This window comes from Pagrus pagrus, assembly GCF_965226575.1.
Source record: "Pagrus pagrus genome assembly, chromosome: 24".
Classification (NCBI taxonomy): Eukaryota; Metazoa; Chordata; class Actinopteri; order Spariformes; family Sparidae; genus Pagrus; species Pagrus pagrus.
The window spans coordinates 613,940-637,913 of NC_140206.1; the positions used below are offsets into that span (position 1 = coordinate 613,940).

At 43.2% G+C, this 23,974-nt stretch overlaps 3 protein-coding genes across 6 annotated transcripts in view; all 3 read right to left on the reverse strand.

Moving 5' to 3' along the window:
* The window catches only part of xdh (xanthine dehydrogenase), a 12,695-nt gene extending 12,245 nt beyond the window's left edge, over positions 1 to 450 (reverse strand). Inside the window, exon 1 of the mRNA XM_084347585.1 lies at positions 381 to 450. Within this exon, the coding sequence (XP_084203711.1) occupies positions 381 to 449 (69 nt within the window). The 5' untranslated portion in view covers position 450. The remainder of the gene's footprint in view (positions 1 to 380) is intronic.
* A 2,183-nt stretch (positions 451 to 2,633) lies between these two features.
* LOC311253544 (adenylate cyclase type 8-like) lies at positions 2,634 to 15,627 on the reverse strand. 4 transcript variants are annotated; one of them, XM_084347582.1, is made up of 24 exons: positions 15,045 to 15,627; positions 13,859 to 14,132; positions 13,518 to 13,715; positions 12,981 to 13,220; positions 12,366 to 12,594; positions 12,141 to 12,290; positions 11,288 to 11,418; positions 10,544 to 10,655; positions 9,838 to 9,965; positions 9,602 to 9,760; positions 8,808 to 9,042; positions 8,535 to 8,723; positions 8,360 to 8,460; positions 7,985 to 8,186; positions 7,626 to 7,727; positions 7,397 to 7,524; positions 6,706 to 6,787; positions 6,372 to 6,530; positions 6,151 to 6,297; positions 5,814 to 5,906; positions 4,893 to 4,920; positions 4,152 to 4,276; positions 3,984 to 4,082; positions 2,634 to 3,886 (listed from the first exon to the last, which is right to left on the reverse strand). In XM_084347582.1, exons 2-24 carry the CDS (start codon positions 14,101 to 14,103, stop codon positions 3,704 to 3,706), a joined length of 3,465 nt encoding a protein of 1,154 aa, XP_084203708.1. In that variant the 5' UTR covers positions 14,104 to 14,132; positions 15,045 to 15,627; the 3' UTR covers positions 2,634 to 3,703. The 4 variants fall into 4 exon arrangements, with proteins under 4 accessions (XP_084203708.1, XP_084203706.1, XP_084203707.1 ...); XM_084347580.1 differs by having other exon boundaries at positions 4,806 to 4,920; XM_084347581.1 differs by lacking the exon at positions 15,045 to 15,627 and adding an exon at positions 14,321 to 14,400 and having other exon boundaries at positions 4,806 to 4,920.
* Positions 15,628 to 15,908: 281 nt separating this feature from the next.
* dnajc27 (DnaJ (Hsp40) homolog, subfamily C, member 27) lies at positions 15,909 to 22,610 on the reverse strand. Its single transcript, XM_084347573.1, has 7 exons — positions 22,187 to 22,610; positions 20,803 to 20,885; positions 20,638 to 20,707; positions 20,288 to 20,452; positions 19,368 to 19,490; positions 19,133 to 19,293; positions 15,909 to 18,810 (listed from the first exon to the last, which is right to left on the reverse strand). The coding sequence occupies exons 1-7, from the start codon at positions 22,271 to 22,273 to the stop codon at positions 18,678 to 18,680; spliced, it is 822 nt and encodes a 273-aa protein (XP_084203699.1). The 5' UTR covers positions 22,274 to 22,610; the 3' UTR covers positions 15,909 to 18,677.
* Positions 22,611 to 23,974: the final 1,364 nt, after the last annotated feature.

A 23,974-nucleotide genomic window follows, 5' to 3' on the forward strand; every position in this document is an offset into this window, starting at 1 on the left:
GAGTTAATGATACGTTCATGACCACTGTGTTTAATCTGACTCTTCATTCTCCTGCTGGTGTCACTTAACAGCCTCTTCACGTTTGTGTTTCATGCTGTTTCTTTCTGTCTGAACATCTTTACGGTCCTCTGAAGTGTGTAAATTCTCCTTTTGTTCCACATCGTCACATGTTCACTGTCTCAGACCCACATCCTGCTCCGTCCTGCTGTCAGTCGTCACTGACTTGTGTTGTACAAACATTAATGAATATACATTTTTGTGTGAGTTCACACAAAGTCAATATTAAACAGTGCAGACCTGAATATCATGGAGTATTCCACACATGTACAGAACTCCATTTAAAATGTGGCTAATTAAAATTTGAAATGGGTTATTTTTACCTTCTTCCCATTAACGAAGAAGATGAGCTCGTCAGATGTGGACCCGGACCGGGTCTCGGTATCGGCCATGGTACAGCTCGTCTCCCTCATGGTGTCGGTCCTCTGCGTCCTCTGTTCATATGTGACTGTAGTGATTCAGACTGAGGAGGAGGATCCTCTGCAGGGAGGTGTGTCAATCTGAAACAGCCCTTCCTCCTTCAAAACACCAAATCCAACAACCTCACTGAGGCCCAATCCGACGGTGCGTTCAGGCGCTCCAAACTCACCTGGAAGGTTCCCACATACACCACCCATCAATCAATCAATCTGCAAGATTATGATCGATTGGTTTTTCTATAGTTATGAGTGAAGTTTGGAGGAGACGGAGACCTCAGGTATCAGACGTGACCTTTGACCCCAGATAGAGCACCGCGTATATTCTCCTCTCAGGCTAATTATTCACAGCGAGGTCAAAGGTCGCCCAGCTCAGCTGCTCAGCCATGTTTACATGACGCAGCGTTTACATGTCGGGTCGGCCCGAGGCCCAGTCGCACTCTGAAGAGGACCGATTATCACGAGGAGCAACAGAAGCAACTTTAATAACAACATCATAATAATAATAATAATAATAATAATCATAATAATCATAATCATAATAATAATGATGATGGTAATTTAATTTTAAAAAGTATTTGTGTTTTATGTTGTTTTCAAAACATGTCAATAAAAATGATATTTAAAATGAAATGAGAGAACAAGGAAGTAATAATTTGTAAAAAAAAACTCTGAATAAATAAATAAATAAATATGTTTATAATACAGAAGAAAATTCTAACAAAATTCAATAAAAAATACAAATAATTTAACATTTTAGACATTTTAATAATGTTTCTGATACAGATACAGTATTTATTAAATAAACTATATAATATATAGATATTATATTGTTATTAGTAAAAAGATGCAAATTAAATCGTGATAGAAAACATTATTGTAACGTAATATTTGTGTTGTCGTATATTATATTGCTCATTAAACATAAACAGTTGAAAGGTCAGCAGTGACGACTGATGACTGACTGAAGAGTTAAACTGTGTAACAACATAGCGACTGTGTGATAATTACAATAAAATAAGTTAATGACTCATAGTGAAGCACCGACACGTCACCTTCTGATCAGATGACCCACATGATGACTGTGATGTACTGAGCAGCACCAGAAGCTCAGCGGGCCTCGTGCTGGTGCCGGCTCATGTGATCTGTCGTGGAGGTGAATGGATTTGATTCGCCCTCAGAAACAGCGTCACAGAGCAGAACTGAACAATCCGCCCGTTTCTCCTCACTCCTGTTGAAATGTTCTGGTGTCAGTCGGGGCGGGTCAGCAGGGGGAGGTCGGGTCTTTAAGGTCGTGTTGTTGCAGAAGAAAGAAGAAATGACACACACACACACACACACACACACACACACACAGACACACACACACAGACACACACACAGACACACACACACACAGACACACACACACACACACACACACAGACACACACACACACAGACACACACACACACACACACACACACACACAGACACACACACACACAGACACACACACACACAGACACACAGACACAGACACAGACACACACACACACACACACACACACAGACACACACACAGACACACACACACACACACACACACACACACACACACACACACACACACACCTCATCTAGTTAAGAGAGATGTTTCCTTGAGGTTGTGAGTCTGGTGGACGCCCTCAGCTCAAACACACTTTGGTGATTTAACATTTCGAACATCGATCTAACAACTATTCTGACTTTGTGTGTTTTCTAGTTTAAAAAAAAAATGTTTCTATAAAAAGTTGTCAAGTTGTTTTTGAGAATGTTTGAAAATGAACCGTTTTTTTTTTTTGCACTTGTTCAACACTTGTTTTTAAACCTTGAGCTTGTTGTTTTTTTGGGTTTTCTTTATTTAAATAAATAAATAAATAGTTTGGAGTTCGTGTTTCTGTGTTTCAATAAAGTTTTCATCAATTTGAAATGTATTTTTGAGGAACTTTCGAGCGTTGAGACATTTGAAAGCAACATTGTTGTAACCACGTGATAACAGCAGAGATGCGTTCATGTGCTGCTGGGAAAATTCAGCACCGCAGCAGAACGAACCGCAAAGTCCAACAAAGTTGAGGTTAAAGGACCACTCCACTGTTTTTATGACTTTTACTTTATTCTCTAACGTTGCATCACCTCACCATCATCACTGTCTTCATCAGTTCGTGTTTCTGACAGCAAGTAAACAACAACGTGTGGTTATCAGAAGCAGTAAACAGCAGAGACAGTAAACATTTCATCACGTGGCTTTTTCAGACTTCGGTGTCTTAGAAGTAGTTCGTCTGCCGAGCTCACACACTTATAACGACTCACAGTAGCTTCACGTTGCGTCATGGATGTATCTGTAGAGTCAGATAACGAGTGGTGACTCCGTGTGGACGACCGCGGTACTGCAACAAACTACGTTTTCTCCATCATAAAGAAACCGTTGTTAACACGTCGAGTGTTTCTCCTAGAATTCATTTTTAAACCTCGAAGGTTTTATAAACGTTTCCCCAGAGAGAAAGTTTTTGTTAACGTGTGACGAGACTTCAGCGTCGTCATGCCGACACGGTGAGACAAACGACATCCGTATCCACCACGTCATGATGCAGCCCCGGTTTATGCGATGCCCGCCTGGAGTCATTTTCTGTAAATGTATCATTTTAAAAACAGCTTTTTGTTTTGAATGCAGTGAGGTAAAAATTCATCTCAATCTACAGCAGTTATTCATTTATAAAAATCCAAAACAACAACAACAACAACAACAACAACATCTGGTTGTTCAGATCAACATCGTACACAATCGGCCCTCTGAAACATCTCCACCTGCTGGTCAGTCCTTCACCAGCTCCCCGTGACACAGCGGTAGTTGTCGTGAGGTGGCGGTGAACCCACTGACTCAGCTTCAGGCGGGCCATCGAACAGTCCATTAAGGTTTCAGCAGCTGTCCGGTCCGGCCCGCCCTGTGGGAGAAGTCCGCCGGTTCGTCCTCGACAGGTGGATCAGATCAGGAGCTGTTGAAGGTTTTGGATCTGCAGAGGTCGTTTGTTTGCGTCTGATGTTCACGACTACGGTAAAACAACTTCCACAAGAAAAGATCCACAGAGGAAGATGTTCTGATCAGATGATCAGCCGTCTGTTTCTCCTCCGTCTGGCTACTCGTCACTAACTCAACGCTGCGTTTCTGATTCGTTCCAGTTCACACCTGTCGGACGGCCGACACGTCCTCCTACGACGCCTCCACCAGGTGAAATCCTCCGTTCTCCTCCATCAGTTTCTCCCTCTTCCTGGCCTGAACCAGACTGTAGACCACCGCTCCCAGAGTGTTCCTGTTCAGACTGAAGCCCCGCCCACCGCCACGCTCCATGAAGCTGGATCGCTCCTCGCGACTGCCAACGAAATACGTACGAACCTGAAGGGAAAAACAACAACGTGTCCTGGTGACACTCGTGTCATAATGCAGTAACGACGCTGAGTTCTGGTGTCATGGAGTCTGACACGTGTCTCACCTTCCCATGGCGTTCACTGATGCCTTTGAGATAAATGTTCCCTCTAAGCTGCCGTAGGAAGCCTCGCTCCACCAGGATACAGCTGGTGGATTCTGGGACCTGATGGGGGAGGAGTCAAGTTATGAACGTGTTATAAACATACAAACACCTGCAGTCAGCTGTCCTCACCTGGATCCTGCCGCTGACTCCGGTGCTCTCCATCCGGCTCGCCATGTTCACCGTCAGCCCCCAGATGTCGTACTGAGGTTTGGTGGCGCCGATCACGCCTGCGATCACCGGGCCGTGAGCGATACCTGTAGATGATGTCATAAGGTCACGGTTGGGAAAACAAAAACGGACCCATGTTAAAATTTGTTCGAAAAAACTTTATCATTTATTATTTTATTAAATACAGACTGAAAACTGGTAAATAATTGAATTTATAGGAAACAATATTTAAGGTCGAGCAGGTGAACCATTATCTGTGGCTGTACTGAGGGGGCGGGGCTTAAACCACACCTGGGTGGCGCCTGAGCTGGAGGTAGGGTTATCACCTGGGCAAACTGCAATTTGTTATTTTAACGGGACAGAACAGAGATTGTTAGATTGTTACAGTTAATGTTACTATTTTTAATACTACAACAAATCTGACATATTCATAAATCGCAACATATTTTCACATTAATAACTTTTGAAACGTTAACACTTTATTTGTAAATGTTGTATGATTGATGAAAACAAAATGTCCGATGATGATTCGACGTCTTCCTGCTGCCTGAACTGAAGAATCATGAAAGTCAAACAACATTCGATGCTTTCACTTCCTGTGGCGTCGCTGCGTACCGACGCGGAGCTGGAAGCTGTTTCCTGTGTGTGAGTTGACGTGTTTGAGTGTTTCCTGCATGGCCAGAGCGAACAGGACCAACTCACTGAGGTGGTGCCAGCCGTCCTCACAGTCCTGAGGGAAGAAGAAAGGAATGAAGGATCATGGGAAAAGGACGTTATTTGAAACAACCTGATGTTTACTGGGGCCGTCTGAAACATCTGTTCAGAGGCGGCCTCGTCCACGATTGGTGAGTTTTTCCAAAGTAAGATAACGTCGACACATTTCCTGTTTTGTTTCTTTATTCGAGACTTCAGTAAACTGTGCCAGCGTTGTCGGCAGGGTTACTTTAAAAATGTATTCCATTACAGTTACTTATTACCTCTTTATGGATGTTGTCAGTAACGTAATCCAAATATCACAATATTAAAGTAACGTAACCTGATTACTTTCCATTACTTTTTCACTACTTCTATACCAAACATATCCAAATAAAGACGAGAGAAAATACATTTTATTTAATCTTAATAACGAGTGTATTTCGCAAGAATAATGTAATCTGATTACATCTTTTTTCTGTTACTTTAACAGAATACAGTTCCCTTTTTTAGTATCCTGATAATGTAATCCAGTCACATGTATTCTGTTACTCCGCTGGTCGTCGTACGTGTTGTTTATGTTTGTCCTGTACAAGTGAAGTAAAGCAGCAGTCACACGTTGGACGGTGTATTCAGTTACTCACCTCTTTCATGTTAAAATCAATTTCAGATTCATACAAACTCGTATGAGTCATTACAGCACCACTGTTTGATATTTAGTAAAAAGTCTCGTTGTTTTCAGTTTAATTTATTTTAACTGCTGTCAAGCTAGAATCAATTAACTCAACACTTCCAACCGTTTCAAATGAAAAGTCTGCCAATCAAGGGATGAACAGCACCCAGTGTGTTGCTGGAAGACTTTTCATTTATTCCATTAATTCATTCGTTAATCACTGAATAGGCTTTTATGTGAGGCTTTGTGGTGATCACCTGTCTGTCAGGAGAGAGACCAGAAGCTGCCATGTACGAACTGCCGATGGTTTTAATCTTCTCCACCTCCTGGAAGAAACATTCATCCAGCAGCTGCACAGACGGACAAGAAACAACAGAGATGATTGAATTATTGAGTGTAAACAACAACAACATAAAACTGTACTTTAAACACAAAAAAACATTTTCTGGTGAAACAAAGGAGTTTTTATCATTTTACAAAACATCTTTCATCCATATGATTTTTTAATTGTGTAGAAATTTTTTGTTGCTTTGAAACAAACATTAGTCTGTGTGTGTGTGTGTGTGTGTGTGTGTGTGTGTGTGTGTGTGTGACCTCATCAAAGTCGGTGATGATGTGGTTGAGGAGGCGGAGACACTCGACGGGCTGATAAACGACCTCCTTCTGCTCGTAGAAGTCGGTAAAACCCGGCAGCGAGGCGAAGAGGACGCCGACTCGCTCGTAGGACTGCGAGTACAACTCCTGCAAACACACACACAGTTAACACCTTGATACACACAGTGACAGACACACACCTGGCTACAGGTAGCAGGTACCTCATCGTTGCGGTCTCTCTCCAGGAAGTGATGGGCGACGTGAGCCGGCAGGATGTTGAGCAGCAGACACTCGTTGTGCTCCCTCAGCTCCTTCATGTCCTCCACCTCCTTCCTCGCCTGGAGACGCCACAGGAAGTCGAGACGCGCCGTCGCCTCCACCTACCAAAGAAGAAGAACACAGAGGATCAGGATGACAACATTTATTTTTGTTTTAATAAATACCAAACGTGTCGAGGAGATCCAGTACAGCCTGTAACATGATGAACTGATTGCTAACAGTTATCAAAAGAAAGAAAAAAAAGGGTTTAATTTATAGAGCTCAGGTAGAACTCACCTGTCTGCTGTTGTAGAGGACGGCGACCACGAACATCACCATGAGAACAACACACACCCCCTTCCTGCACAGGGGGTGAGACCTGATGGACACAATGTTATTAAATAAAGAGTAATTATGGATAAAACGAGGTGTGTCTCTATGAGGTCATCCATGTGTCTCTATGAGGTCATCCATGTGTCGCTATGAGGTCACCCATGTGTCTCCATGAGGTCATCCATGTGTCTCCATGAGGTCACCTCTGTGTCTCTATGAGGTCACCTCTGTGTCCCTATGAGGTCACCCGTGTGTCTCTATGAAGTCACCTCTGTGTCTCTATGAGGTCACCCGTGTGACTATGAGGTCACCTCTGTGTCCCTATGAGGTCACCCGTGTGTCTCTATGAAGTCACCTCTGTGTCTCTATGAAGTCACCTCTGTGTCTCTATGAGGTCACCCGTGTGACTATGAGGTCACCTCTGTGTCCCTATGAGGTCACCCGTGTGACTATGAGGTCACCCATGTGTCTCTATGAAGTCACCTCTGTGTCTCTATGAGGTCACCCGTGTGTCTCTATGAAGTCACCTCTGTGTCTCTATGAGGTCACCCGTGTGACTATGAGGTCACCCGTGTGTCTCTATGAAGTCACCTCTGTGTCTCTATGAGGTCACCCGTGTGACTATGAGGTCACCCGTGTGTCTCTATGAAGTCACCTCTGTGTCTCTATGAGGTAGGTGTAGAGGGCGGCGGCCAGCAAGAGGACGGCCAGCTTCAACACGCAACTCAACCTGAGGAACACGGCACAGGTAACCATGGCAACCACACCACTCAGCACCATGTACTGTAAACAGGGATGGTTATTCATTAACAATCATGTATCATCTGCATAGAAAAGATATGATAGTTGTTGAGTTGACGTATTGTTTGTGTGTTGACGCTCACCTCTGGATGTGTGCAGATGTTGATGTCAGCCCAGGTGGAGGTGGGCGGAGCCAGCAGGGAGTCACTGTTGTTGATGTGAACTTCTGACGAATCACACCACAGCTGGAGGGAAACAAGGAAACAAGGACGAAAGAAAGGAAGTGAGATATACCGAAGGAGGAGTTTACTGACAATTTGATTGGCTTTAACAGTTTCTTATTGCCAGTTGTTGCATCAACATCGTTGCTTTAAAACAACAAGATGTGGTTGATGGTTACTTCCTCTGCCTCTAAATTAGTATTATTCATGTCAATGTTGGTCAATTTCTATAAAAGGAAGTTGCTTCAACAGGAGAAATACTTCTACTGAATCAGACTCACGATGTCTGAGGAAGCCACTCCGAAGTTGACGGTGATGGCGGTGAGTGTTAGCAGTGTGCGGGCGCGCTTGTTTTCATGAACCCAGCAGCAGAGGGACTGCAGGGGGGCGGGGCAATGCTTAAACTCCTCCCCCAGAGTCAGCAGCAGGAGCAGGAAGTAAACGCTGCCACCGACCAGGAACTGAGCCACCATCGGACAAAACCTGAGCAACATATCAGAGACACAACAGTTATTAAATACATGTGTCAGGTAGATAGACATGAAGATAGACAGGTAGATGGACAGGCAGAAGGACAGGTAGAAACACAGGTGGAAAGACAGGTAGATGGACAGGTAGACATACAGGTAGACGGACAGGTAGAAGGACAGGTGTACCGTGGGGCAGGGATTAGCGCCTGGACAGCCATCAGCAGCAGCAGCAGGATGAAGGAACAAACCATGTTGGACTTGAAGAGTTCATCTCTCATCTGGGAGTACTGAGAGACGAAGAGAAGATGATTAATGACGCCTCAATAACAGCCCCGCCCTCTACAGGAAGTGACATCATTACCTTTCCCTCCATGTGGGAGTCCTTGAACACCTGAGTGAATGTTGTGATGTGCTCCTTCCTCATCCGCTCACTGCTCCGAACCTCCATGGCCTGACAGATCCTCTTGTTGACTTCCCGTGATCCTGACCGCTGTGCTGCGATCTGATTGGGCAGCTGGGTTAGAGAGCCGTTGGTGAAGGTGGCGAGGATCTACAGAGCGCCACAAGGGACAAGAAAGGGTCAAAATTGAAACATGCCTCAGGAAAACTCTCTGAATGTTTTTATTGTCCTCACAAAGTTCATTCCCAGGATGTCTCCGAACGGCAGCTCGGCGCTCCAGGTCGTCATCTCGTCGTAACTCGGACGTCTCGCTCTTGGTGGCTCCGCCTCCTCTCGTTGGGCCGGGCGGATCAGAAACGTGTCGATGTTGTGTTTCCGGAGAAACTCATTGCGTTCCTGGCCGTGCCCCTCCTCCGTCTCATAGGTCCCACCCAGACATTTGAGAGTCGTCCGCGAGATATGAACCCGCCTGACATGAAGACAATTATTGATGACTTCTTTGTAAAATAAGGAACTTTACGTGAAGTGAGGTCTGTGTTAGGGAATGTTTGTGACATTTTGTTTTGTTGTGCAATCAGTACATTTTGTTTAAAAGCAGTCAAGTTTATGTAAACGGAGGACATTTTTTCAGTAAAACAATTAACACTTTAAGTAAAAGGAACTTTTTTATGTGGGTCATTTTTGTAAAGCAGTGAAACTTTTTGTTTAAGTAATAAACTGTTTTGGTGAATTAAAGACAATAATCACCACATGGGCACATTTTTGTTAAGACAATTTTACAATCAGTCACAATTTTATAAAAACGGTACGATTTGTAACGTGATGACATTTGTTGTGAATGTGGGGTCATTTTTGTTTGAGGAATACACTTTTTTGAGAATTAACATTTGTATCACATGAGAATATTTTTTGGTAAGTGAAGACATTTTGATAATGACATCACTTTTGCCGTCTTCACCTCCTCCTGGGTCTGAGGGTCAGATCATGGGTTAATGTTTGTATCATATCAATGAAAACGAGTGTCTGACCCCGGCACCCCTGCAGCCTCCAGACTGTTGGCGATGTCGACGTCCCAGCTCCAGATGTCAAACTGCCATTTCTGAAGACCCAGAACACCACAAAGAACCGAACCAGAGTGGACCCCGATCCTCATGTCCACCTCCTGCTGCAGCTCCCGACGAACGTAACTGAAACAGGACAACACATGAACGTCTCTGCGAAGCTTCGTGTGGTGAAAATGTGTGTGTATGTTAGTGTGTTGTACCGGATGGTGTTGATCATACTGAGGCCCATCTCCACACAGCAGCGGGCGTGTCCTCTCTGAGGCTCCGGCACGCCAGAAACACAATAATAACAGTCGCCCAGGATCTTAATACGCAAACACTGGTGCTCCTATCAACACACAGACACACTGCTGTTATTAACACCATCAACAGACTGACATGTGTGTCTCATGTTTATCTAATTGTTGAAAGTAATGATAATTAACTTAAAGTTAAAAGAATCTCAAAAATACAAATGAATCAGTTGTCACAACAAAACAAGCTTTGCTACCTCGAGATAACGAGATAATTAACAAGGCATTAAAACCAATTAAGTACAAACGTGGCCGTTCTCAGCTTCCGTACCCCGGTGGCTGCGTCTGTTGCGTTGCTTTTTATTATTCTTTTCTATTTATTTATTATTTTTGTTGGTTCTTCCATTAATGTTATTCTTTATAGGGAAATTCAAATAAACAAAAGAAAACAAAACAACTGAAAACTCAATAAAACTAACATTGAAACAAAGACGCTTATATTAAAACATAACATAAAAGAATCAACTACAACTTTTCTGTCAAAGAAGAAATTAAAATCAAAAACTTAAAATGAAAACTGATGAAGGCAGAATATGGAAGAACTTAGAAACTGTATAAAAACAACAAATTAAGTGTGAATCAGTGACTCGTGTGGTTGCCATAGTGATATGACCTCAGCCAGCCTGTCGAAGCGACCGAAGAGTTCGTTGAGCGTTTTAACGAGTTCTTGAGGCGAAAGGATCAAAGACAGAGACGTGAAGCCGATGATGTCTGCAAACAGGATGCTGGAAGAGACCGAGGTTAGAAACGTGACTGAAATCTGTCGTCAGAAAATTAAATATTCAGTTCATTAAAAAGATTAGAAACAAACAGACAAACAAACAGAATTTATAAAAACGTTGTAAATGTACTCAAGTACTTCAATATTTCCACTTCATGCTACTTTATACTTCACAACATCTCAGGGTGAAATATTGTAGTTATTTTTACTGTAATACTACTTTACAGATTTGTATCAATATACAAAATATAAATCAACTAATAAATTCAAACGTCTGATTAAAAATTAAACAACCCGGCAGTAAATAGATAATTTGAACTAGCTAACACTTTAAAGTGATGAACATGTGTCATTCTGCTTCATGAGTACTTTTATTTGTACATTTTCATGCTAATACTTTTGTATTTTTACTTAAATACAATTTTGAATGCAGGAGTTTACTTGTACTTGAGTATTTCTACACTGTGTTACTGCGATTTGCTGAAGTAAAACACGTCTACATGTGAGCATTGTGTTCATTGACACTTAAATAAACTACTCGTGGGGTTCCACAGGGTTCTATCCTCGGTCCTCCTTAGTTTGGATTTACAGCTTAGTTAAAGCTCCATGACCTGATCTAAACTGTGTGTTTGATACCTGACGTCTTTGTAGTGGTGGATGTAGATCTTCTGGAACTGCTGAGGCAGCAGATATTCATCTATGGGGGCCATGTCAGCAATCATCTCCAGGACCAGAAAACGAGGCAGGATGGACATCACCAGACGCTCCTGGAGGTAAGAACCATCTGGATTATACAGTAACATCTGGATTATACAGTAACATCTGGATTATACAACAACATCTGTATTATACTATAACATCTGGATTATACAACAACATCTGGATAATACAACAACATCTGGATTATACAGTAACATCTGGATTATACTGTAACATCTGGATTATACTGTAACATCTGGATTATACTATAACATCTGGATTATACAGTAACATCTGGATTATACTGTAACATCTGGATTATACAACAACATCTGGATTATACAACAACATCTGGATAATACAACAACATCTGGATTATAGAGTAACATCTGGATTATACTGTAACATCTGGATTATACAGTAACATCTGGATTATACAGTAACATCTGGATTATACTGTAACATCTGGATTATACAACAACATCTGGATTATACTATAACATCTGGATTATACAACAACATCTGGATAATACAACAACATCTGGATTATACAACAACATCTGGATTATACAGTAACATCTGGATTATACTGTAACATCTGGATTATACTGTAACATCTGGATTATCTGGAGGACACAAAGTCACAGTGAATGCGGTTCTCTACATGTCTGTGGTCCTCTACCTGTCTGTGGTTCTCTACATGTCTGTGGTTCTCTACATGTCTGTGGTCCTCTACCTGTCTGTGGTTCTCTACATGTCTGTGGTTCTCTACCTGTCTGTGGTTCTCTACCTGTCTGCGGTTCTCTCTCTCCAGTCTGACCCGTCCCTCGATACAGCGCCTGGTCTCCAGGAAGGCCTGTCTCTGGGTGCGGTCTGACAGGTAGTGGATGAACAGCCCAGCAGTGTTCATGGCCAGGTACAGCAGGGCCTTGGACAGCACCTGCACAGGTACAACACACAGTTACCATGACGACACAAACACTCAGGTGGAGGAGTCTTAAGGACCAGCTCCCACCTTTCTGACAGAGGTGTGGTCGCCGTAGTGACGGCAGATGTCCAGCAGCAGGTGCAGGGTGGAGGTGGTCGCCCCGGCAACGATGGACCAGAGGAGGGGGAGGGGCAGCAAGGTGTAGGTGGAGAACAGGGAGAAGAAGACGTACCAGGAGTGATCGCTCTCCGCCCAGGTGAACACGCCCACCAACACCTGCAGCGTCTGAGAGAGCCAGCTGGCCACAGACAGGTACCTGAGACACAGACAGGCAGACAGACAGGTACCTGAGACACAGACAGGCAGACAGACAGACAGACAGGTACCTGAGACACAGACAGGCAGACAGACAGGTACCTGAGACACAGACAGACAGAGAGACAGACAGACAGGTACCTGAGACACAGACAGGCAGACAGACAGACAGACAGGTACCTGAGACACAGACAGGCAGACAGACAGGTACCTGAGACACAGACAGACAGAGAGACAGACAGACAGGTACCTGAGACACAGACAGGCAGACAGACAGACAGACAGGTACCTGAGACACAGACAGACAGAGAGACAGACAGACAGGTACCTGAGACACAGACAGACAGACAGACAGACAGACCAAGTTTAATTAATTTCCCATCATACCTCAGCCACTGGGGCGATGACATCACTTCCTTCCTGGTCAGTGCAAGCACACAAATCCCCGTCCACACGATGACCGACAGGCCGGCCAGCCAATCACAGGCCATGCCCCACCAGCCTGGCGGCCATGTTAGCAGTAAGATGAGGAGTCTGGTCAGGATGTCGATCACGTTGGTGACGACCAGCGAGGTTCTTCTCTGACCGGACGAGAACCGCTGGTAGAGCTGCTCCAAGTCCGGAGACCTGCGTTATTAATGTTGTGTTATTATTCAGAAGGATCTTAATCCATGTAGACTCATGGAGAGGCTGTGTGTCTGCACTTGAGTGTGTGTTGCAGGTTGTGTGTCTGCACTTGAGTGTGTGTTGCAGGTTGTGTGTCTGTACTTGAGTGTGTCTTGCAGGTTGTGTGTCTGCACTTGAGTGTGTGTTGCAGGTTGTGTGTCTGCACTTGAGTGTGTGTTGCAGGCTGTGTGTCTGTATTTGAGTGTGTGTTAGGTTGTGTGTCTGTACTTGAGTGTGTGTTAGGTTGTGTGTCTGTACTTGAATGTGTGTTGCAGTGCAGGGATGAAGACGCCTCTCACAGTCGACCCCCAGGATACGAAGAAGTCGGCGTCGCCTTGTGAGTCATGTTTGGTGTTTGCTGCGGCGCTGATCCGGGGCAGTGACGGGTGGATGCGAGCGGCCGACGAGCGTCGCTTCTGCCACAACGTTCCACGAGTCGCCTTATTGCGAATCTGCCTGCAAGACGACACAGAGGGACAAAGATCTCTCAATAACAAACACGTGTGTGACATCACTGTTCCTACCTGTGGATGACATCACTGTTCCTACCTGTGGATGACATCACTGTTTCTACCTGTGGATGACATCACTGTTCCTACCTGTTGATGTCAGCGATGTAGGCGTCGGTGACGATGATGCGGTGCCGCCCTCTCTCCAGGCCCCCGGCCAGCCTCAGTGAGTACAGGTTGTGCTGGTCGATGATGTTTCTGACGGCGTTTTGCCACATCAGCTGCTTCCTCCTCAGGCCGGGGGTGGGGCTTATGTTTGCGCTGAAGGTGATGTCACTGGCCTGCCGCGCCAGCTCGCAGTCGCCGTTCTCCAGCCTGCCGCGGTCATCGTCCATGGTTACGACAGCGGCGACGGTCAGCTGATCTGCGACACGATTGGTGGAGAGTGTGGTCTGTATGTATGTAATTTAATGTGGAAGGATTTAAAGGAACAGTTCACCCAGAAAGTGTTCTGAGCAGAGCGGATCAGATTCTGAAGGAATGAAGCTGAATGAAGCTGAATCTGACCCACTTTACTGTCGTCATCCTTCACGTCCGGTTGATCAGATTTACCTGACGGCCTCTCAGCAGGACAGTTGGCCTGAACACCTGGTGTTGGCCCGGGTCAGAGACGGGTTTGAGGGCTAATCCACTCACGTCACTGCACTGGTTCATTAATCACTGGATTTAGTTCATCTCAATCATAGTAATTTGTTCCTTAACCTCCTCACAAGGGACGTAAACACTCTCTCCACTACGCCATGAAGCCACGCCCCCTCTCTGACTGTTTCTGATGATGTCACTGCAGCTACCTAACTAGCTAATGAAGCTAATGTTTTCTCCATGAGTTGGAATGTTTGAATGTTTCCAGCAAATATAATTTAAAGATTTAAATATGCACGATAGCAACATTTTATATAGTGCTAACAGACTGAGGCTAAAGCTAACACTTCCCAGGTCATAATATCATGCTAACAGACTGAGGCTAAAGCTAACACTTCCCAGGTCATAATATCATGCTAACAGACTGAGGCTAATGCTAACACTTCCCAGGTCATAATATCATGCTAACAGACTGAGGCTAATGCTAACACTTCCCAGGTCATAATATCATGCTAACAGCTCAAATCTAGTAACAAGTGGTAGAGAGCCGCTAACATTAGCTTAAATTCTGACTAGCATGTTAATACTGTGACAGTCAGTCAGGTGGACATGCTGACAGTGTCCTCCTGCAGATGTTTCTGGATAAATTAAGTGTGTGTGAGTGTGTGTGTGTGTGTGTGTGTGTGTGTCGTACTTGCTGCAGTGTTGATGTGTGTGTGGTCCAGATGAAGACACCTGTCTCATGCCTCGTCACACCTTCACTGTTCTGGTTCTCCTGTCAGGACTGGTTCCTGTCGGTGTCTTCAGTCTCTCAGTCCAGCTGTCTTCTGCGTCTCGTCTCACTTCTCTTCATCTTTGTCTTCAGTTAGCTTTTCTTCTCATCTTCTCTTCTTTCCATGTTTATAATCCACAGGACGTTGCATCCATCTTGTCCATGTTTGAATGAAGCTGATACTTTGTCCTTCCAGTAAAAACTGTTTCCTTCACATTTGTAAAGTGACCATCATCCAATGTTCCTCCAGCGTTCCTCCGGCGTTCCTCCAGCGTTCCTCCAGCGTTCCTCTGCCAGGCTCCCAAAGTAAACAGGACGAGTGAACGGACACCTGAAGTCTTTCCACGTGGACCAATGAAGAAGTCAGAGATCAGAGCAGAAGCTTTCAGTGTTTCCAATCAAAAATATCTTCAAACAAGAACAAAACGGGAAACCAACAAGGAAGTCAGACCACACACAGACACACACAGACACACACAGAGGTAGATCGAGGTGTGTGTTAATCCCATCAGATATCCTGAAACAGAGACAAATGGCTGCTCACTAATAGGCCAGATTAACTGTGTGTGTGTGTGCGCACAGGTGCATTATGGGATTGGCCGACCTCAGACAGGTCACATCGTGTGTGTAGTTGTGTGTAGGTGTGTGTAGTGTGTAATTCACAGTTTGTTTGTGACAGAACAGAAACGTGTTACTGATCCAAACAGAACAACAGACGGACACAAGAAACACACACACACACACACACACACACACACACACACAAACAGGCTGAAGTCTTAGAAATGATTTTTGTCTTTTTATTATTTCAATCCAGTAAAACGTGCACTTACAAGAACCACAGTGAGACTGTAACACACATTCACTCACACACACACACACACACACACACACACACACACACACACACACACACACACACACACACACCAACATCAATGACTTTACGTGTGAAACTGTTCGACAGACTTCGACTAAAACTCATGTTTCTGAAACGTTGTCCTGAGCGGGACCTTGAAGTGGATCTGAGGCGACAGCAACAACACGTGATGATCAAAGTGAGTCATGAGGCGTCACAACGTAAACAGTCACACAGTCAGCAGCCTCAGCAGCAGTCAGTCAAACAGCAAACAAGACGCGGTCAGAACACAAAGACAGAAAACACGTTTCTGACGTTTGTTCCTTTAGTGAGATGTTTACCTTTTAAACTGTATGTTGATGTTTTCATTATATCAAGTTTGTTTGTTTGTTTGTTGCTTTTGAACTTTTCAAATTATTTGTATTGAAATTTCTTATTATTTAAAGGCCAATTACTTTTGTTTCCTCTGAACTAACGACGTGTTATTAATATTTGATTTATGCATTTTCTTTATGTGAAGTTAAAGCTGCTCTGTAAATCTGTAAATGTTAGAGGATGAAGCACCGGGGCTGATGGGAAATGTAGTCTTTAAGTGGAGAAACACAGGCGCTACCAGTGTATTGATTATTTAACTAATACAGAAAACAGCTTTTATTCAAATTAATAAAAACTTGTAAAAGATTCAAAGTGAAATGTTTGATTTGACACAGATTTAATAATTTAATGATAAATATCACATTAAAGGAACAGCTGGTTCCTGTGTTGACACGTTCGCTATGTAAAAATATAAAAGTGTCTCAACATATTGATGATGTCATTCAGCTCGTTACAGGATCAAACACTGTAAAGCTTTGATCTCACACTGTCACCGTGACGTCTTCTATCAGCATGTAAACGTTTGTTTGTGTTCATCATCAAGACAAACTGGTTTAAAACGACAGCAATGAGGCTCCTTTTTGCCCAAAAGGGAGAATTATTCTTAAAGTTTTGTTTTCTAAGGGAACAATTTAGGGAACATTTGGAAGTTTGATAAATTAATTAGTGACTTAAGGGAACAAATTAAGTAGAAATATAACGAGACAAGTGAGATTTGTGGGCACATATTACTTGTATTAATAGCAAGACTGTTGATATTGTACCAGTTAGTCACTTAAGGGAACAAGTTATTAATCTTAGGGAACAAGTTATTAATCTAAGGGAACAAGTTATTAATCCTAAAGTCAAAATAAATAATTTGAAATAAAAAAATTTAATTTCAGCAAACAAATTTGCTGCTTAATGGAATAAATGAAGTATTGGAGGGAACAGTTTGGCAGTTTATGGGAAGTTTCTGGGAACAAATGGCAAATTTTCTCAACACACAAACAAAACAAAGCAAGTCAAGGGAACAGATTATAAATATGAGTGAAACATTAAGTATAAATTTGGGAACAGATTTGTTACCAAAGGACAAAAATATAGATTTGAGAGACGAAACAGGAAACAGGAAACCAAAGAGGGAACATATTTGGAATTTGGAATAAAAATAGTTATATCGGAGGGCAGTTAGCAAGTTGAGGGAACGGTTCGAGGACACACTGAAGGGACCACATTTTTCATTCATGGTACCAAATTTTGAATGTGTGAAAAATTTTAATTTTGCAATTTGAGGGAACAAATCACAAATGTGATGAACAGCACGGGAAGTGTTCGGGCCGAAATGAGTCACTTAAGGTAACGAAGTGGACACTTTAGGGAACAAATGATGAATTTGGGAGACAGAAATAGGAATATGGTGACAAAAATTAGCAATTTGAGGGAACAAATTAAAGTTTAATGGATTAAATTGGTGGTATGAGCACAAATGAGTCGAGTTAGGGAAAAGAAAACAAATTAAAAGTTTGTTCGGTAACAATCTGAACTTTGAAACAACAAAAACTTCAGGGAACAATTAGACACAATTACATTTTGAGTGAAAAACTGAAAAGTAAGGGCACAATTTAGCAATATGAGGGAACAGATGAGACGTAATGGATCATACGTTACGTTTTAGGACACAAATTATTCCCTTGAACAAAAATAAGGGATTTGAGGGAACTAATTACAGCAGATGATACTGAACTCCTCCCACAGTGTTTGTAGGCGGACGTTTGGCCACATGTTGAGTATAAAAGTTGAAGCTTATTTTAATATTAAACATGCAGTTTCATCACGTCACTTTACCTTCTATAGATTTGGCAGCAAAGCTTTAAAAATGTGAACGAGCAGGTGGAGATGTGTCGTCACACAAGAGATTAACGTTCAGCTTTTAGTGTTCGTTACTTTACACTTGAAACATTTAATGAGACGCTGAACGTCACAGAGCCGACTGACTGAAGCTGAACCAGCTCTTCTTGTTAAACACTGAAGAGGAAGAGTGAACACGTTAACCCGGCCAACACACACACACACACACACACACACACACACACACACACACACACACACACACACACACACACTGATGAAGAGATAAAACGTAGTAAATAAGTTAAAACTGGTCATGAACCAGACGTTACGTTGGCATACAGCACTGTGGCGAGCAACATGGCACACGAGAGCTTCAGGCTAAATAAATAGAGGATAATAAATAAACACTGTTCGTGTGGTTCTTCAGTCCATGTCTGAGCGACGAGAGGTCCAAACTCTGACACATCTGTCCCGTCTGTGTGTCTGTGTTATTTAATGTTCTTCAGCAGTGAGGTGCGGGCGTTCACCACGGCCTTGAAGGCGTCCTCGCTGCCGGGGGCGACGCATTTGTCCGGGTGAAGCAGGACCGCCAACTTCCTGTACGCCTTGTTCACCTCCTCCCTGGAAACACGAGACACACCGACAGGAAACATCAACAAACTACGCAGACGTCACTCACATTAGTATTTCCAATGTTACACTTGTTGATGCTTCAATGCCAGACTTCCTTTAGAAATCTATCAATTTAAAGGCGGACTGCTAAATGAAGGCTGGAGCAACTAAACCCATTTCAGTTTAGATGTTTTCTACAGTTTGATGCTCAGAACTGTGGCCGACACACAGACTTGGATTATAACTAGCACAATTTACTGCACGTCCAGAATTAATCAACACAAACCAAACGACACCCAGCGTGACCTTTGACCCTCAGCTGCTGACTCACCGCGTGGCTCCAGGTTTGACGCCCAACATATCCCAGGAGTCCTTGCTGTTCCGGATGCGTCGGATGGTGTCGGCCTGCTCTTTGGTGAAGCCGACGCTGACCTCGGACACCGGACGCTTCCCGCCGTTCTCACACATGTCGGTGATGGAGGAGAAGAACGACTGAGAGACGACACGCGAACACGCTGGTTAATATTCAGTCAAAATGTTATTAATGTTTAAACGTGGTGATGTACCTGAAACATCTCGTTGATGCCCTCTCCGCTCTGCGCCGACGTTTCAAAGTAATGAAACCCTCTGGACTCCGCCCACAGACGCCCCTCGCCCTCGTCCACCACCCGCCGCTTCGTCAGGTCCACCTGCACAGACGGACACGTGAGGGACGCTGAGACGGCTGCTTCAAGCCTGCACAGTCTGTTTGATCTGATGCTTCAATGCCAGACTTCCCTCAGAAATCTATCAATTTACAGGTTAATTGCTAAATGAAGCCTGTAGAAGCGGCGTTAGCAACACAACTCAATATTTAAGTTTGACGAGTCAGATTCATGCACCATGTTTACACGTGTATAAAGGCATCATCTGTAATTACTCTAGAACTGTCACCTTCTTTTAGGAAATTCTGCCTACAAACAATGAACTATGCAGACATTATTGATTAATTCATTATTTAATTAACATTACTAATAAAACAAGTCCAATTTCACAGAAGAGTTAAACATGTTTCATGTTTTTTACGGATCACTGAGTTCTTCTGGAACATTTATATTATCAGCGTCTTTTCACACGCTGCTCGTCTGATGCAGCATGTAATCTGCAAAGTAACTAGTAACTAACACGATCAAACAGCTGAGTGGAAGTGTAAAGAAGAAGAAAATAGAAATACTCATGAAGTACCTCAAAATTGTATTTAAGTACAGTACTTGAGTAAATGTACTTTGTTACATTCTAATAAACAATAAGTACCAGAGTGTGTAGCGTGTGTGTGCTGAGCTTTGGAGAACACTGTAATCATTACAAACATCTGTGTGTTTGAATAATCAGCAACAACGACGGGGCGTTAAAGTGGCTGATTTTTCTATGGAGTCTGGTGTAGAAATGGACACCAGCGCTACACTGAGCAGCTTGTTGTTCCTCGCTGGGAGCGTGTGAGTCGGACCTTGTTGGCGCAGACGATGAACACGATGCTGTCCATGTTGGCCTGAGAGCCCATTTCCTGTTTCATCTCGCCCAGCCAGCTGTCGAGGGCGTCGAAGCTCTCCCTGAGGCCCACGTCGTACACCAGCAGCACGCCCTGGCTGTCCTTATAGAACTCGTTACGCACCTGAAGAACCAGAACAAGGAGGAGGAGGATGATGATGGCAGGAAAACATACACCTGTCCTGGTGTGACAGCAACACCTGCTGGCAGGTTTCCCACACTGCAACTCGTCAGACTCACCTCTGATGTGAATGACTCTACACAGGTTCAAGCTTTAAAACAAGTCATCTGAATAAAAACATGACTCACCTCATAGAAGAAAGGATGTCCGGCCATGTCGAAGATGTTCACTTTGATTTCTCTGTCGCGAACCTGCACTCTGACCACACAACACACACATCACTGATAAGACAGACACACACTTCTACTGCATACTTTACATACAGTAATAGATTACTTGAACTATGAACTTACTTGGTGACACCATAGTCGATCCCAATAGTGGCCAAGTACTTGGGAACAAACCTCTTCTCGCAGTAGCGTTTGATAATGCAGCTCTGAAAGAAAATGATTCATTATAATGTATTTCACACCAGACTTCATTGACAAATCTATCAATTTAAAGGTGGAATGCTAACTGAAGTATGGAGGAGTGACGTAGCAACAACAGTATTTATTTAAGTTAACTATCACCTTCACAAGAAAGATGTACGCCGAATTTTAGTCAAGATTGAGCCAATGTTAAGGCAGCTTGTTAACAGGTTACAGCTCAATGTGTGAGGGCACAATGTGGAGTTATTTTACAATTCTTATTTTCTTTGAGGAAGTTCTGCACAGAAACAATATAAGAGGCAGACATTTCTATTTTAGATGTTTTTTACATTATATTTGGTAAATGTAGAATTAATGTTTATAAGTAAAGAAGATGCTGTAAATTTACAATGCTTGTCGCTCACACCAGACTTCCTTCTGAAATCTATTAATTTAAAGCTGGATTGCTAACAGAAGACAGGAGGAGTAACATTAACAGCAGTTGATTTAAGTAAGACTTGAGTGAAGATGATGCACTTTTCGGGCACCTCGTCAACAGGTTACAGCCTCATGTACAAAAGCAAAGTTTGTATTTAATTTAGAATAATTAACTTCTGTTTGGAAATTCGGCGTATAGAAAGTTAGCTAAGCAGACTTAATTTAATTAGTATTTAAACGTATTTCTGTTAAATGCAGCCAGCAGATAAACCATGCCGGGTTTAAGGGGAAAATGTGTGAATTTTAAAGTCACAAAGCTTTTATACAAAAACACAGAAGACTTTAACTTTATTTTATGATTATTTAGCATCGGTAGGTTCTTCTGGAACATTCGGCACACATACTGTACATAATGCACATATTATTCATTACAATGTCAGCTTTTTATCTCGTTCACGGTGTTCCTTGCTAGCAAGTGAGGAATGTTAATAATGAGGCTAATTATGAAATGTCAACAAGTGATATATAGGCCGAATTTGGGAGAACATGTTAGTCTTCCGACACACGTCTTCTTTGATGTTTTAGTGTCTTTGATTTATTAGCAATAAGCACGGAAGCGTGAAATTAACTAATTTTTAGACGGAGTCTGGTGCTTTAATAAAAACCGGAAATCAAACCGAGTAACAACATAAACATAAGCGGAAAAGCACAAGAGACGTTTTATCATTTCAGCTAGCAGCAGTTAATAAACGTGTTTGGAGTAAATAAATCTATAACTTGCTCTAAAGATGAGTCTGTTGTTAATGTCCGTCGCAGCTCGCAGCAACAGGACTAAAATCAGCTGAATTCAATATGGGGTTTGGTCTGAAATAAGCTGGTGGTCTCTTACCTTTCCGACCTCGGCGTTCCCGAGGCTGATCACCTTCACCCGCAGTGACTTCTTGTTGTCTCTCCGCTTCGGTACGTTTGTTTCCATCTGGATCTCTTTGAATCGACGGGTTTGCGTGAGAAACTGCGGGATGCTAACGAGGGAGGATTCAGTGTTGACAGCTGCTGCTGCTGTTGTTGGGAGCGGCTAATGAGGCTAACTAGCTCCGTTAGCACACAGGCTGTTAGCAGCGCGGCTCTGCGGGGCTGACGCTCGTGCTCATTAATCACAGCGCGTGTTGGACTTTAGCTCTGATGCTAATGTTTTGATGCCATCGTAACACAGCAGAGACACCGCGAGCCTGCTAGCTTCATAGCCTACAATGCTAACCAGCTGTTTGTTTGGGACTAGCATCAAGCTAGCCGCTTTCAACTTCCGCTCCTTCCCTTCAAAATAAAATAAATGTATGTTTATATATGTTTACGAATGATCAAATCTTAACATTGTCTTTTATTTATCCTTAATTTACCCCAAAATCTACCGCTACACACTGTCATCTAACTCAAGCTGTCTGGTGGCATAGTCACAGATCTCGTCTCTTACTTTGAAAAGATGAAAGCTAAAAGCCATTAATTAACAAACTGAGTCAATTTGACCGCGTGCACGACTTTCCCTTCATTTAACAGCCGAGACAAACAAACATGTTTACAGCAGCTGAGATTTAATCTGTGGATGTGACTGAATGAAGAGGTTTTACAGGTGGACACCTGTTCAGATCTACACATGAACACTTTATTACCTTCAGCAGTTTCACATTAACTGAGAACCTTCAGCAGGTTCACATCAACTGAGAACCTTCAGCAGGTTCACATCAACTGAGAACCTTCAGCAGGTTCACATTAACTGAGAACCTTCAGCAGGTTCACATCAACTGAGAACCTTCAGCAGGTTCACATTAACTGAGAACCTTCAGCAGGTTCACATCAACTGAGAACCTTCAGCAGTTTCACATTAACTGAGAACCTTCAGCAGTTCCACATTAACTGAGAACCTTCAGCAGGTTCACATCAACTGAGAACCTTCAGCAGTTTCACATTAACTGAGAACCTTCAGCAGTTTCACATTAACTGAGAACCTTCAGCAGGTTCACATTAACTGAGAACCTTCAGCAGGTTCACATTAACTGAGAACCTTCAGCAGTTTCACATTAACTGAGAACCTTCAGCAGGTTCACATTAACTGAGAACCTTCAGCAGGTTCACATTAACTGAGAACCTTCAGCAGTTTCACATTAACTGAGAACCTTCAGCAGTTTCACATTAACTGAGAACCCTCAGCAGGTTCACATTAACTGAGAACCTTCAGCAGTTTCACATTAACTGAGAACCCTCAGCAGGTTCACATTAACTGAGAACCCTCAGCAGGTTCACATTAACTGAGAACCTTCAGCAGGTTCACATTAACTGAGAACCCTCAGCAGGTTCACATCAACTGAGAACCTTCAGCAGTTCCACATTAACTGAGAACCTTCAGCAGGTTCACATTAACTGAGAACCTTCAGCAGGTTCACATTAACTGAGAACCTTCAGCAGTTTCACATCAACTGAGAACCTTCAGCAGGTTCACATTAACTGAGAACCTTCAGCAGGTTCACATCAACTGAGAACCTTCAGCAGGTTCACATTAACTGAGAACCTTCAGCAGGTTCACATCAACTGAGAACCTTCAGCAGGTTCACATTAACTGAGAACCTTCAGCAGGTTCACATCAACTGAGAACCTTCAGCAGTTTCACATTAACTGAGAACCT

Coding starts and splice junctions, on each gene's coding strand:
- dnajc27 (XM_084347573.1), bottom strand. CDS start 22,273: ATGGAAACAAACGTACCGAAGCGGAGAGACAACAAGAAGTCACTGCGG. Junction 20,453..20,637: donor GACATCCTTTCTTCTATGAG/GTGAGTCATGTT, acceptor CTGGTTCTTCAG/GTGCGTAACGAGTTCTATAA. Junction 19,294..19,367: donor GCATCAACGAGATGTTTCAG/GTACATCACCAC, acceptor GTCGTCTCTCAG/TCGTTCTTCTCCTCCATCAC.
- LOC311253544 (XM_084347580.1), bottom strand. CDS start 14,103: ATGGACGATGACCGCGGCAGGCTGGAGAACGGCGACTGCGAGCTGGCG. Junction 13,221..13,517: donor GCACTGCAACACACATTCAA/GTACAGACACAC, acceptor TTAATAACGCAG/GTCTCCGGACTTGGAGCAGC. Junction 11,419..12,140: donor AGAGAGAGAACCGCAGACAG/GTAGAGAACCAC, acceptor TCTTACCTCCAG/GAGCGTCTGGTGATGTCCAT.